Source organism: Dipteris shenzhenensis, chromosome 4, assembly GCF_047967505.1.
Source record: "Dipteris shenzhenensis isolate YYH24624 ecotype China chromosome 4, Dip_SZ_1.0, whole genome shotgun sequence".
Classification (NCBI taxonomy): Eukaryota; Viridiplantae; Streptophyta; class Polypodiopsida; order Gleicheniales; family Dipteridaceae; genus Dipteris; species Dipteris shenzhenensis.
This window is the reverse complement of record NC_141599.1, coordinates 11,286,764-11,302,799: the sequence shown is the minus strand read 5'-3', so window position 1 is coordinate 11,302,799 and position 16,036 is coordinate 11,286,764. Positions and strand designations below refer to the sequence as shown.

The following is a 16,036-nucleotide window of genomic DNA, read 5'->3' as shown; positions in this document are numbered from 1 at the left end:
ACCAAAAACCTTGCACACAAAAGACAGACATACCTGGGTTTCTAATATTCCTGAAACACCAAGGAGACCCCCCGGTCTGCAATATCCCAACAGACGTTCTGAGAGTTCCAGTAAAGGATTCAGAAGGATGTTTGCGACAACTACATCAAATTTTGCATCTCCACAGGGTATTGGATCATTGCCACAAATCTCAGCCAAATATACTTGCAGCGAATCAGAGCCATATCCATTGAGCATAGCATTCTGCGTTGCAGAAGATACTGCCATAGGATCAATATCTACTCCAACAGCTTGAGTAGCACCAAGCTGCACATAATTCACAGTATTTCAGAGTTGAGGCCTATGTCACATAACACACACAAAAATGTGCGGGTGGATGCGGGTGCAGGTGTGTGTCCATGTGTGTGCGGACGCACGCACACCCATAACACAAAACCTAATGAATCGTTGTGAGAGACAAGTAACAAGGTGGCATCTACTTTAACACCTATACTCGTTGGTCCATGATAGTCTATAGCCAGTAGCGTAAATATAAATCTAGGTCATTGAACAACCCATAAGACGCTCCATAGCGTTTGATAGATATTATCGCAACCCAGTTTTTGTTCCTCAGCTAGTAGTAGAACGAATTCCGTAGTCAATAAATCTTAGACATACCAAATTTTGGCCAAAGGGAAAAGGCAGGCCTGGTGAGTCTTCATGCCATTGTATTGCACCTAGAAAGCAACTCCCTTGCTTTTGCAAGATCTAACAGGAACGTCTGCCATATTCACCTCAGACTAAAATGCCCAAGATTAAGAAATCGTACTAACTGAGATGCTGCAGCCTTGAACAAAATTTGAAGCAAATTTATAAAGTTGCCTCAGATCCTAATTCCTGAATTGGTTCCCTCAAGAAAATGATAAAAGACACCTCTGCCTAATCTTACATCATTTTCCTAGTTTCAGATCAAACGGTAATTGTTTCTTTAAAAAATGCCATCTGCTCACATGACAGCCTTTCAGATACACTACAGTATTAAGCGATGGAGATTTGCAAATTGTGGTCTGGTTGGTCATCAATGGAAGGATAACTGATGCAACTTTGGGTTACATAAAGCCTCAAGTTGACATCATAACCGTAATCCTCAAGAATTGCCACATGAAAATATCAAGCACATTTTACGATATTCCTCACCAGCCATCACCTGACCTCTCCCAACTACCATGTCCCACATGAAAATTCCTCACCAGCCATCACCTAACCTCTCCCAACTACCATGAAAATATCAAGCACATTATACGATATTCCTCACCAGCCATCGCCTGACCTCTCCCAACTACCACTTCCCACATCTTGCACATTGTTCACTGTCGGTGACATCAAACACGCAGCTGAACCTTGGTAAAACCAAGGTCACGATCTTCAACACATCTGGAACAGACATGCACAGAGTGCAGTTCACACTAGAAATTACCAGTGAAGGCTGTTGCATCCTACACATACTTGGGGGTTCTTGTCTCTCGCCCAATTTTGACGATGCAACCAGTGATGCAAGCTCCACTGAGCAGGGGATACACTGCACTTGCTAGACTTGAGTAACAGTGCTTTCTCTCGCATTTCTAGGATCCCCAAAGCAAGTATCTTCTCTTTGACTCATTGGTCCACCGAACAAGCATGTATGGCAGCCCTTGCTGGGTGCCTTACATATCAGAGGTAGATTGGGCTTCAACGGAGAGGCTCCAGGTTCTCTTATTGTCCTGAATGATCCACCATAAGCCATCGGCCTTGAGGCACCTCCATTATCGCTTGATGCAACATTCAAGGTGATCACATATCTCTATTGAGTCAGGGATCATGGTTCCTCGACCTCAGGCTGCTGACGCATGTTACCATGGCTGGTCCTGTGTTCATCCATGACACTTTATCAGCTGAGGGAAATCAGACTGTTGGTACGCACCACACACAGATGGTTTGAGAGTCTAGGGGCTCCATATGGACAGATTACCTGCCCTTCAATATAGCCTTGAGGCTCCCTCTGTTCCACTCACTTACCATGAGGCTAACCTAAGTTCCACTCACTTACCATGAGGCTAATTAGGTTATCTGAGAGAATCTCTTACAGCTACACACATTCAAGACCAGGTTAGCTCCCAACGAGCCTGATGTGAAGCTCAGCTTTTACAGCTTACAGATATCAGAGGATGCCATCATCGACATGGATATCAGAGGAGGGTTATACATGAATCCACCTCCCCCATTCTTTGAGGATATTGATCAAGCAGTTCCGTGATTCCACCGAGTACGCATCGAGAGCAGGCAGGCTAAAGGAATACCTAGAGAGGGGCACATTTGCACTCTATGTAATCTATAGGAGATTGAGTCAGAGGATAGTTTTGTTTTCAAATGGCTTGTGTACCACGAGATCCAAGGTTGTTACCATTGTCTTTTTAAGGATGAATTTGGACCCCTTCTCAGTCCCTATCTTACCTAGATCAGAGATGCTTGGAGACTTTGGTACCATAAATGTCCAAGCTCATGGAGAGGATGGGAGGTGTGGTGTATGATCATTGCAGTGGTTCATCAAATGCTCCCAGAGCCCATGGGAGGTCCCAAGGATGTATGAGGCTGTGGTGGCATTAGACCCATCATAGGGCACTATCAATGATCAGTGTGTGTGAGTGTGTGTGTGTGTGTTAAGCTGAGGTCTCCTAGCTGTGGCCCCACATCGGGCAAGTGCCACTGTCACTGTCACACACATCGGTCATGCCTTTTGGTCCAATGGACATGTAGGGATCTTTTCTAGAGCCTAATGTGTGCATCAACCTGCTAATGGCTCTGTCGTGTCCCTCTCTCCGGGCCTTGGCTACGCTGTGTCCCTGGGGTCTACTGGTTCTTGCTATTTGGCCAGAAAAACTTGGTGATCACATACTAAGTAGAATATGGCTGAGCATCTTGATCTCTTCTATGTGGCCTATGCAGATGGTCTCCTGTTTCTATGTTTATGTTGCACTTGTCTTGGGTGTAGATGCCCGCTTAGAGGGTCCACCCATTCAGCTCATTGTATCCAGTATTTTCAGTATCATAGACCCTTCCGTCTTTCGAACACTTTTAATAAACTTTCTTTCTTTCTTTTTTGGATAGGCGAGGGTCCTTCCATTTGGGCCCCCAGCAGGTCTCCATTGTGCCTTGTTTCGTTTATATTTACATATCATCTATTGTGGCATTTACAGTGAGCTAGGCTATCAAAACTGAGGATAGGCTGAAATGCTCAGATTAGCAAGCTTTTCATCCATGCAATGCAGACATATGGGTCACAAAACCGACATGACATGTTGACAGTCAATTCAGTACAAGATCAGAATGATTGTGCATTTACAAGTATACTTAGTTACTTCCTGAAGCAGAAGTGATGTTAAAGTGCCTTGAGCACTTGTTTATGTAAACAGAATCTGACATATATCTTATGATTTTAGGAACATGCCCAAACTCATCCTCGAAAAATGCAACATAGTGCAGTTTCAATCTCATGATAGTCACTCATAAGGTTGAAAACCATAAATTCCATCATGGATAGCAGGGACTAGCTACTATGACATCCTCACTGACGTCATCAGCGCCCAACAGACCATAGTATAAACATATGCTCTCGCACATACAAATCCACACACCCACACATACTTGAGCATCCATTTATACAAAGTCTTCGTACTGAGTTTCTGCCAGCACTCTAGAGGTGAAGGGAAGACTCAGCCATGACGAAGGCTAGCACTAAAGGAGAAGGCTAATCTGGCATAGTCCAACATAATGAATCTTTTGCATGCACAAAATCACTTTAGCAAATCCAAGAATTCATGCTTGCTCAAAAAGGTCATTGCCACCTTTTTACTTCTAGACATAAGCAATATTTCCAAGGCCATATAGCATTTTTGGCCATCTTTCAGTCATGAAAACCAGAAATGCCATAGAGCATTTATGCTTCTAATCAAACAAGCCCATGATCAATTTAGCATATAGGCATGCTATATGCAGAAAACTGTGTCCTTTTGATATGCTCCTTTCAAGCATCATGTCAGATTATGTTCATGATCAACACTTGTCAAGCAAAGGCCATAGTTGCCAGATTCCTGATTCACACTCAATGTCAAAAGAAAAGTCAAGAATGAATGCTTTATCATTTCACATCTATGGTAAAAAATTCAAGGGTATGATTTTCAAGCTATGGTGGAAAAAAATTTAAGATGCGCTAAAGACAGACATAGTGTATATCTATTCGCATTTTTAAAGCTTTTGCTAAGAGCATGGAATCAGAAGATAGATGACATGTGTGTAAATACACCTCAGCAAAATGCAGTAGTAAAAAGAAAAAATACAACTTTAGTAGACAGTCCTAGGGCTATGTTGAATGAAAAGCATCCTCTGTTGATGGTGGCAGATGCATTGGGTAGAAGCCATCAATGCAACAAATTATACATTGAGCAAGTTACCAATAGACTAGTACAAGCTATCATACCGTATGAAGATTTTATAAGTTTCAAGCCAAAGATTGGACACCTCATAACCTTTGGTTGTATAGCATATGCACACATTCATGATACCGTATGAAAATTTTATAAGTTTGAAGCCAAAGATTGGACACCTCATAACCTTTGGTTGTATAGCATATGCACACATGCATGCACACATTCATGATGATCATAACATTGGAGGTAAAATCAAGAAAGTATATTATGGTTGGTTGTAGTGAACAAAGAAAAGCATACAGGTTATTTGATTCAGCCAACACAAAGCAAATTGTTTCAAGAGATACAATTTTTTATGAGGATGCAAATCACCTTCAGCATCACATGAACCTACCAAGCAAAGGACAATAAGCAAAACAAATACAAATACAAAATCCTAAAGATCAACAACCCAAAGATCAATAAGAGATTGACTTATGTTCCAGAACGTCAACCAATTCAAGTTGAAAGCACAAATTTTGCTTTAAAAACAACTATTATAAAACAAAAGAGAGTTTATTTTAAGGATACAATTCAAAACTTGAATGGAACATTATATATGTATCTACTTGACGTTACAAATGCATTTCTTAACAGATATCTTGATAAAGACATTTATATACAACTGCCACAAGGATTTGTTGAAAAAGAAAAAGTGAAAAACATTTCCAAATTGACAAAAGTTTGTAGGGTTTGAGGCACCCAAAAGCTCATACAAAGAATTGACAAATATTTTGCTAATCTAGGATACACAAAGTCCTATGCATATTATACCCTCTACTATAAAGTACGGCTATCACAATTGTACTTCTGTATATAGATTATCTCTTTGTAGGATTTGACCACAAAATTGAAGAAAGACTTGTTTGCAGAGTTTGACATGAGAGATTAAGAACTCATGGATTATCTCTCGATATTGAATTCTTGAGAAATTCAAAATCGATCTTTATGAATCAGTACAAATATGTCTATAATTTGCTGAAGGTATTTCACCTGCCAGATTGCAAGATTGCTACTATATACCTTTGTAAGACTATAATATATCCAATCGTACAAATTTAGTTTTTTTGTTGTTCTAGAATCCAAAATTCCACAAAGAATAAAAATATTTAATTAATTGAGATTTTTTAGTTGTTGGGGCTTCTGCACCCGCGTAAGATAACTCAATATAGTTGAACAACTGATCACCACTTGAATGAAAATTCAAAGAATTTGCATGTCCGCTGAGGTGATAGAAAAATATACCTTTGTAAGACTAGAATATATCCAATCGTACAAATTTAGAATTTTTGTTGTTCTATTGCTACTATGCCTATTGAGCAGAATCTCTCATTGACAAAGACAAGCCTATAGTGAATGTAAGGTATTAAATGCAGCTTATTGGCTCATTGATTTAAAGGACAGATATTTGTTATGCTATCATTTCATTGACACAGTATATGTCAAAGCTTAAACAATCTCACTAGAATGCAATAAAAACATTTTTGAGATATATCATAGGAATAAAGAAACTTGGAATAGAATACAAAGGAAGAGACACAAGGTTAGATTGATTTCCCCGACTGACTACACCAAAGATAAAAAACACAAAGTCTATACATAATTATTTTTCAGAAACAGATTGAGTTGATTACACAAAGCCAATAATGATATAGTACGGCAATCAATTAGCATACCAATCTAGTTTTCCATTCAAGAACCAAGCATATTGATGTCAATAAGCATTTCCTAAAGGGGACAGTTCAAATTTGTAACATCACATTGATATATTGGCACTATAGCACTCAGCCTTCTTCAACCCTAGGTTCGCCATTTTGAGGGAAGGCCTACTTTATGATGTCGATCTTGCCTGAAGGCGTTGATGAAGCAATCTTAATGTCATTTGTGCATTTGTAAACATGAAAAAGAGGCCTCTAAAGATATACACAGGTGTGAACAACCGTTAAGCCCATTGAGTACACCTATGTACAATTAGCAAGATTGGCTCTATTTTCTCTCCTAATCCACGTTTTGGTTTGCTTTGTGTTTGGGGGGGCCATGGTTTGTACACTCCCGACTCCACTTTTATCTTGGCTAGAGCCAGCAAGAAAAGGTGAAAATATCTCCCTGAAGTCTTCCTACTCTGATCCTTATGACAAGGAATATGGGATAAGCTGCAGAATGTAGTCCAGGGCTCATTTATTTCAGAGAAAGCAAACCAGAAAACATAATAATATCAAATGCTAACCTTCAATCCTGAGATAGCCAATATTCCAGAGCCTGTTCCGTAGTCCAAGATGTATTCCCCACCCTTCACAATATGATTCAACCACTGCAAACATAATTGAGTGGTTGGATGATCGCCTGTACCAAAGGCAAGTCCTGGATCTAGTATTATGTTTGTTGCTAAATCATCCTGCCCAACAAGATAGACTTTATTAAAAAAACTGAGAGAAGCCACACACATACTGTTGGCATATAGTTAGTTGAAACCTTTTGAAGTATCAGATGTAAGATTCTCCACTCAAAACAGTAAATGTGTCCATCTAAAATTACTAAATCAAAAGAGTAACTCTAACTTATGCTCCAATAAAATGCTTACCATTACCTCTAATACAAATCTAGGTACTTCACCACTTTGCAGAACTGAAGGATACAAATATTACACAACCACATGGGCACAATTTTGAGAAAAGTTTCACTCATTATATTACCATCTCAAGCTCAAGAAAGTTTCAATCATTATATCATAGCTCAAGAAAGTTTCAATTATTATATTACCGTCTCAGTGTCGTCGTTTATGAATAGTAACAAAACACGATATAAAGCATGCTTTGCATTCATGTCATCTTAGATGGCAAATTTCTAAATTCTCACTTGCATTTACTATTTGCCTAAATCTTTAAGGGTTTCTTTTTTGTACCAGTTCAAAAAAGGTTAAGAGTAATACCAAATTTCACATTCAAATCCATTTTCTTCTTAGATTAAGTGACATAGTAATGCTCCATGACCCAATGAGAAGTTATGATTCCAACCTCCCACTTGAAAGTGTTAATATTTTGGCTTTTTTCCCATACTTTGAATCACGATGACTTTGAACCATAGACAAGGCTTTAGCAATGGCATATAGACTGCTTCTCGTTAGATATGAGGCTCGCGCAACAATCTCAAATAGCACAATAAAAAAGAAATTTAGGACTTGTGTTCATGGGGTGGGACTTCTCCAACAACCTCCTAAAAGGCAATGTGTTCATCTTGTGGATGGTTGCAAGTGTCACTACTTGTCAATGGACGTTCTTTTTTGAGAGATTTATGAAAGTCATCAAGGAATTGTTTGTCGAAGAGCACGATTTGAAGGGTCTCTGATACAAGGATGGCTTGTTTATGAGTCTCTATAATATGTGCCTAAATATCTTATAAACGTAGCTCGATAATCTCCAAGAGTATGGAATGCTGTAGATGATGAGAAGAAGATCAGTGAGGCGTTGCAATGCGATGGAAAAGAGGTAAATTTATCTCATGAATTCCATGAGCAATTTTGATTTTATTTATCATTTATGTTTTTCTTTTCATGGGCACATTAAAGCACTCAATACTAATTGCCATAACCTGTGGTGGTTTTTGTATCGCATTTAGGATGTTTTGAAGGTATCTGCCAACCAAGCAAGAACCGAGACGATGTGCACAAATCACACCCTCTAGTTTTTTATACTTTGACTTTGCAAGAGAAGCTTTTCACCTAACACAAATAAAGACCTTAAGCCTAGCATCCAAAAGCAAAATGGATTTTGTGACACCTTATGTGCTAGGCTCCTCCCTTGAAAGGAATTTGGAGGCATGGATGCCTGATTTTTGTATCCCCCTCCCCCCCCTCATAAATTGCCATATTTCCCAACAATTAATTGCCAAAAGAGCTACAACATTCGGGCAATCCCATTCACTACTACTAAGCACATTATTTTCTCTTTGTTCATGTAGTCCTAGAGCATGTAGAGCATGAAATCCCCATTAAGGTGCCATTATGTATTATAGATCATGCATCATGTGTGTGAACAACAATCAAGATTCCTAGTTGCACCATTTACAAAATTTCCACATGCAATAAGCAAAGATCAGTAGCTGAGCATATATCTATTCGTGTTCTCTGTTCCACGGTTGTCAACTTGGAGAAGCAAAACATGTGGGCGATGTTTATAGCATCCACTTGGACCTTGTGAGCTCCTTTCTTTCGATGTTGTCATTGTGGAAGACATAATATCATGTTTGTTTGCAATGCCTTTCACCTTCCTGTGGCAATCCAATGCATCTTTATCCAACAAAGCTGAGAATATTTCCTACAACTTTGGTTTTTCCTTGCTAGAGAGCCACGAGTGTAACCAGTTATAAACTTTAGAATAGAGTCCTTGGAACAATCAAAATGCATGAGACTTGGGCTAGAAATCAAGCAAACTAAAATATTGAAAACACTTCGGCTGGAATAGACCCCAATGCATGGTATGATGATGCTTTCCACACACAACCACAGTCACTCCTGTTTTCTTGGTCGAACAGGAGGTTGTAGATGCCTATCCACGGATTGACAGATTTTATGTGGATGATTGGGCTCTGGACAGATGTGGGACAGCATGCATTACACCTGGGATGTCCACTTCAGATCACTTTCCAGTTGTTCTGTTTGTTTCTTCAAATCCTCATGTGAGAAGTCACTCTGCCAGTATTAGAATTCCAGATGCCTTCTTCGCAGAGGAGGGTCTCACATAGACAGTGTTGCGGACTTGGATATCTCACATGCACGATGGGTAGCTTTCCCCGTCAGATATAGCTGCAGCCCTCTCAGATATTAGTGACTTTTATCATTCAGTTGCTCGTACCAGGAGAGGTGATATCCTCAAGCGAGAGATAGGTATCCGCCAACGGTTGGCTGCTCTTCACAGGGAAGAGCAGAAGAGGCCTACAGATGCTTGGGTTCAGGAGCGCCTTGCTGCAACAAGGGCTCAGCAACAGTCATTGTTAGATAAGAGAGCAGAGTTTGCCTTTCATGCCAAAGAGTCATTTTGAACTCAGATGGGAGGTAGAGTCAACAAACAGTTCTTCTCTACTCTTGGCCCTAGACATAGTAAGGAGATACACACACACATATTGTGGATGGTGGGGGACTTCTTACTAGGGGAATGGCCTAAAATGTTATGGCCTTCTCTTTGTATGTTCCTATGTTGTAATTCTCCTTTCTTGAATTCTATGCTGACATTCCAGAATCCTGGACCATGCATACTATGAGTTTCAAACTTGAAGCATGTGACATTTGGTGTTGGAGCTTAGAATAGATGCTTGGGACTTCAATCTCAACTCCTTTAAGAGTGCAATGAATTTGTTTATTGTGTACCATATGTACCTACAATTCAATTGTGCTTTCTCATGGCTGCCATTCTGAAAGCTTGGGGCAGCTTCGGAGACACTCTTCCGAGAGTTCCACTCTCCTCTCACGAAGAAATAGACAAGCAGCCAGTCATGTGGAATGACTCTATTTTGGATGAGCATGGTAGATCACTAGGAGTGTCACATTATATGCAGTGGTCTAGATGGGAGAGGGAACCTGCTTCCACATTAGGTGCCTGGAAGGCTTTCAGGAAGCTTCCAGAGGATCAGAAACTCTTATCAATTGGCCACCTCAGAGGGAGTACAATCAAGATGCAGCAGATAGATGCAGCCATACCAGCAGAGTGGATAGATATAGATGACATGCCTATCACAGAGTCCAGAGCTTTTACGGGGACGGGTATTCCTTTACAGGTTATTGCCTTGCGGGATGCACTTGAGGAGACCCTTATCTTTGATGTTCGGTCGGGAGGCAGACTTCTTAGATCTTCATATGATATTCTTTTGGAGGTTGCCTTCCAGCCTGTTAGGATTGCAGGTTACATGGAGTGGGGCAAGGACTCACAGTGGTATATTGATCCTGACCTTGTTCTCCTGGCACTTGGGTCTTGGAGACTCTGGTTATATGGTGGTTCCCCCTTTAAGTTCTTGCAGTGGGACCCAGGGGAGTGGGAGTGGACTGATGAAAGGAACCAAGAGAAGAGCATCCCCTTCTTTCGTTACACAGTTAGAAAGGCCAGGAGATTTCAGCTTAGCAGTAGAGGTTTGTCATGTGCATGGTGTACCTAGGGTTGGATAGCAGGTGAATGTGGGTTAAGGGATAGCATAGGATTGGATGGCTATTTTTAGCCGAGATTGCTATATATAGAGATTGATTCATATATAGTGCTCGCTTTATATGGAGGGAGCCATTCATAGCATCGTGCTATCTATAGCGGGTTTCCTTCTATATAGAGAAAGGGCCACTGTTATTGTGGAGTTTAGTTGAGCGCTCCTCAACTAATGGATGGGGCTTGGACCTTGGTCAGGTCTCTTGCCATCTACATGGCGGATCACAGGTGGTCTATCGAAGGTCCTTTGGACGGGCTCAGGTGGTATGGGACGCCTTGGTTAGATATAGGCCTATGGATGAGTCGAGCTGTAGCCCACGTCTCGGGGGTGGTCGGGCGGATCAAGGCGCCTGTGCAATGATTCTGGTTGGATTGAGGACGAGTTTCCAAGTCAGTGATAGGGTTAGATCCTACGGGCTCGTGTCATTTGGTATTAGAGCCACCCTTTCACAACAGATAGATATGTGAAGTATCCTATGTCGATAGAAATCAACGTAGAAAGGATGTCTTCCAGGTACGCTTTTTGAGATTGCTCCTGCAATTCTGAATTTCTCTCATGTATGGGCTGAATCATTGTGATGATGCACACTCATGTTGGGAGAGTCATGGAAGAAATAGATGACCAAAGGGATGTGTGCTTTCTCTCGGTTGCTACATGCTAGGATTTGGAAATTGAGATTCCTTGAGAAGGATAGGTAATGAGAAGACTTGATGATTTCAGCAAGTGATATGAGGATAGTTCGCTTCCGCCCTAAAATTTATCATGCTACTCTGTTGATACGACTGCATCTGTGGGGAAGCATGAGATGTAGGCCATCTCCTGGTGGTTCTAGCGATGCCCTATAGGCCATGGTATGTGCCTTGTAGGCATAAATATAGGCACTTGTAGTGTTAGTGCCTTTTAGGCCACATAGGACACTTAGTCCTATGTGACACCTAGGACACTTAGTCCTAGGTCTAGGTACAAGTACTTTGTACTCTTTCTTTTCTATTATCCTAGTTGGCCTAATGGCGTTTCTCATCGACCCTTGTACCTTGTACGTGCTCTCTTTTGTCTACGTGACCCTTCAGTGGTATCATAGCTCACATCTGCTTCTTGCGCCACTTTTCCGTACTGTTCGTACACCTGTACGGACGTCTGTATAGATACGTACGGATCCCGTACACTTCCTCCAGCTGCTGTCCCAGGCTTCCAGCGCTCTTTCATCGCCAAAACATGCCTCATTGCTGGTTCCAATCTGCTCTAGGACCTTGCTCCAGTTTTTTCGTGGACCATATCAGCTCTTCGTGGTTAGTTCAAGGCCTTTCATTGCTGGAAATTACTTCGAACTGCTTCTACACTAGGCGCCTACCAGTCGCGACTTGTCTAGAGGCTGTTCCAAGGGTGCCTTGCAGCTCTACGCTCAGTTCGAGGCTGATTTGAGGCATTTCCAGCCCTGCTGCTGCTGCCTTTTCATCTCGAGCTGCTGCTACAGCCCTTTATCCAGCTCCATTACACTTACAGGTGGCCCTCTCAACTGGGCGACTAACTTTAGATCCATTTCCCACCAGATTTGAGCTTCAACCTTCAGTGGCACTAGAAGGTGGCGACTTACCTTCTCCAGAAGGTGTCTCCTCTCCAGCTACTCCCTTGAAGCTTCTATTGGCTGCTCCCATCTCGTGGATGAGTGTACTTGCATTTGAGAACTTGTTCCAGCAGATTCAACTATCTTTTGCTATCCACATGCTTCTTTGCTGAATTTTTTACTGTTTTTTGACAGTTTTTACTGTCAAACCCTAATTTCCAACAGAAAATTTAGGGCTTTTTGACATCTGGACCTTCAACCTGTCAATACAATACTTTGGACAAGGTTGACAACTGAAATCCTTCCAAAAATTGAAGTTTTCAGTTAATTTCAGGTTCAGGACTGTCACATTGTGCCGCGTCATCACTCAGGTCAACAAAATTTGGGGCCTTTGTGTTGGAAGCTCAATTTCAACTGGTGTTTGGGACAGTAACTCATACTTTTGCAGTTTCAAGCATTGAGGCTATACATTGGGTCAGATTATCATACATTGGGTCACATTTGCAAAAAAAAAACAGCAAAATTTGGGGCTTTTCTGCATTTGCCCTCTTTTTGGCCTATCTGCCCTCATTAAATTTGGGGCTTTTGCCAGATTTGCTGTTTTTGCAGTGAACATTGCCTGCCATAGTCACATTTGGGTCAAATCTGCATTTGCCCTTTGATTTGGGTCGGAAATTTGCAGATATTTGCTGTCATTTTTGGACAGCCAGCTTTTTGCAGTGATAGCCTTGAGGCTTTTGGGTTTTCAGGTCTTTTTCAGGGTATCACATTTGCTATGGTTGGGAACAATCAAGATCTATTTGGCATTCTTCGTGAAGATGATAAGTGGGATGGCACCAACTATCCGATGTGGTCTTATCTCATGAAACATATTCTTGTTGCAAAGCATTTGTGGAATATTTTTTCTTGGGTTGATCTGAGGCCAGCCAATGCTACAGTGGTTGCCTCTACTGCTGGTCCCTCTACAGGGGGTACTCCTCCTGATGCCTCATCCTCTAGCACTCCTGCTACTACTCTTCCAACTCAGGAACAGACAAGATGGGATGCAAGAGATGCAAATGCACATTCATGTATTGCTTTATCATGCAAGAGAATCATTATTCCACACATCCGGTCTTCAGGAGTGCAAAGGATGCTTTGGACAAATTGGCTTCTCTCTATCAGATTCGCAATGAAGCACGTGTTGCATATTTGAGAAGGCAATCACAGGAAGTCAGTATGAATGAAGGTGACTCTATGGATGCATACCTGACAAAGGTCAAGGACCTCATGGAACAACTTGCCAACATTGATGAGGTGGTGCCAAATTCACAGCTTGTCAGTACCACATTGAATGGACTGCCAGATACATATCAAGGGTTTGCTACAACCCTTCGATTAGTGGCCATGGGTAATCCAGACCACTATTCTTTTGATCAGCTAGTTACTTTACTTTTGCAGGAAGAGTAAAGTAGAGCTAATAGACAAGCCATTATTCCTGATCATGCATTTGCTTCACAGCAGACAGGAAGAGGCAAGGCTTCCAAGCCTATGGGTAAGCCAAAATCTGCGCATAGCAGCTGCAATTCCTCCCATGCATCTAAAAATACAGCAGATAAGTCAAAGAAGAAAAGATGCAACTATTGTCGCAAGCCTAGACATGACATTTCAGAATGCAGGAAGCGCATTGATTCGGAGAAAAAGAAAGCAGGATTGACAGTTAATGCCTCATATGCTATTGAATCCCATGAGCCAGCAGATGCTTCACATGCACATGCTCTTTAGGATGATTGGGCATGGGCTGTCCATTGCTCATTTGATTCCTCCAAAGCTGATGCACTCTTTACTGCTGATAATGCTCGGTCCTGGTACTTTGATAGTGGTGCTTCCTCTTAGAATTATTGCTATAAGTGACCAATGTAATGTAATAAGTAGGTTAGGGGCACTTTTCCCTCACTTAGAGGTTTTTCCCCCTAACCACAGTTAGTTCACTAACTATGGTTAGTGAAGGATAAGGTTTTGTCACTTAGACAAAACCTATCCATCTAATTGCAACTACGTTTTCAGCTCTCTCACTCTCCTGTTTCTTGCTCTCACTGTTGCTCTCTCCCCTTCTCACATTTGGTATCAGAGCAGGTTGATCCTGCTCCCTGCGCCTTGTCCTCTAGCCCTACAAGCTCCCGTGCCAGCTCGCTGTATCGTCCGTACAGATCTGTACGGACTGATTCCGTACAGTCCGTAATGTACATGCGACACCCGTACCAGCTCCTGCACTGATTCCGAACAGCACCTCTTGCATCACCATACGGCGGTAGAGCACGTACTACACTTGCGTCGCCGTATCAACGCCTGCATCACCGTACGGTTGTACAGCTCGTTGCCGTACGGCCTGCAGCTTTGTTCCGTACACAGGCGCCGTACAGCCTGCAACCCCGTACGTACATGCGCCGTACTATCGGTTCCGTAGGTATCTTCGCCGTACAGTTCTGTACACTGCTCGCCTGTACCTGCACGTGTCGACCGTCCGTACCAGCTCGTCCGTACAGGTGTACGGATTTCGACCGTACATTGCTGACAGATCCGTACAACTGCCGTATAGCCGGACTGACAGTTCCGTACTGTTAGTCCGTACAGTTTGAAGGTAGGCTTGGAAAGTCACATTTTTGCAGGATTCGCTTTGTAGGAGGATATTGGAAAGTTTTTTTGTCAGGCTCTTGTGCATACAACCATTGTTTGGCTGTATTTTTGGGAACACATTTGGAGCTTTGGCAGACACATTACAATTTTGGGGCTTTTGTAAAAATTTTGGCACACATTGCAAGCAAATTGCAAGGATTGGCCAAGAAATTGGGGCTTTTGCAGGAGATTAGCTATTTGGGTGAAATTTGGCTCGATTTCAACTCGAAATTTGGGGCTTTTGCAGACAGATCTGCAGATCTAGTCTGAAATTTGGGGCTTTTGTTCAGAAATTGCAGATTTGTGGCTTTTAGTAAATTTGCCCCTTTTTTGTTGCAATTTCAAGCCACAAATTGGGGCTTTTGTGTTGGGAGAGCAATTTGACAGGTTTCAGTTCACACTGCCTTTCTATGAGTGCTTTGAAGCGCTTTTGGCAGGTTTTGGGAGAGATTGCATGCTCTAGTAGAGACATGACAGAGATTTGAGTTGCAATTTTAGCCAGTGTTTGGCTGTGTTTTTTTTTTGGATTTGTGCACTCCATTCCCAGCAAGGGAATTCAGATTTGCATTTGCTGTATTTTCTTTCTCAGACATGGCCCAACAAAATCAGAATGATTTCGGTTTCAGTGGTCTCTCACAAGAGGACAAGCTGGATGGTACCAACTACTCCCTCTGGAGTTTTATGGTACGCAATATTCTGATTTCTTGTAATTTGTGGGACTATGTAAGTGGGGATGAGTTCCGGACAGCAAATGTGGCACCTAATACCCCTCCCCAACAAGGAGGAGGCAGAGGCCGTGCACAGGATACAGCTGCAACACAAGTTATTTCTAGAGCAGAAGAGATGGGGTTCACGTGATGCTTTAGCTTTGTCGTGTATTTCTCTTTCAGTGAAAAGATTCATCATTCCACATATCCAGTCGTGTAAGACCTCAAAGGCAGCATGGGATATTTTGGAGAGCATGTATGCAGCTTGGAATGATGCCAGGGTGTCTTTTTTGAAAAGAGAATTGTCTCATACACATATGGAAGAGGGTGACTCCATGTTAGTGCACCTCACAAAGCTACAGGATTTACGAGAGCAGTTGCTGAATATTGATGAGATCATTCCTGATTCAGAGATGATTACCACTACTCTGAATTCTCTTCCT

General features: G+C 41.9%; 1 protein-coding gene across 3 annotated transcripts in view; it reads right to left on the bottom strand.

Annotated features, from left to right (window-relative positions):
• The window catches only part of LOC147902453 (ribosomal protein L11 methyltransferase-like protein), a 68,471-nt gene that overhangs the window by 885 nt on the left and 51,550 nt on the right, over positions 1–16,036 (bottom strand). For all 3 annotated transcript variants that reach the window (XR_015540874.1, XR_015540873.1, XM_087373456.1), the window contains exons 6-7: positions 6,709–6,876; positions 34–306 (exon numbers count right to left, since the gene is read on the bottom strand). Coding sequence is in view for 1 of the 3 variants with exons in the window: in XM_087373456.1 (XP_087229582.1) it covers positions 34–306; positions 6,709–6,876 (441 nt within the window). In the remaining 2 variants the exon portion in view is untranslated. The remainder of the gene's footprint in view (positions 1–33; positions 307–6,708; positions 6,877–16,036) is intronic.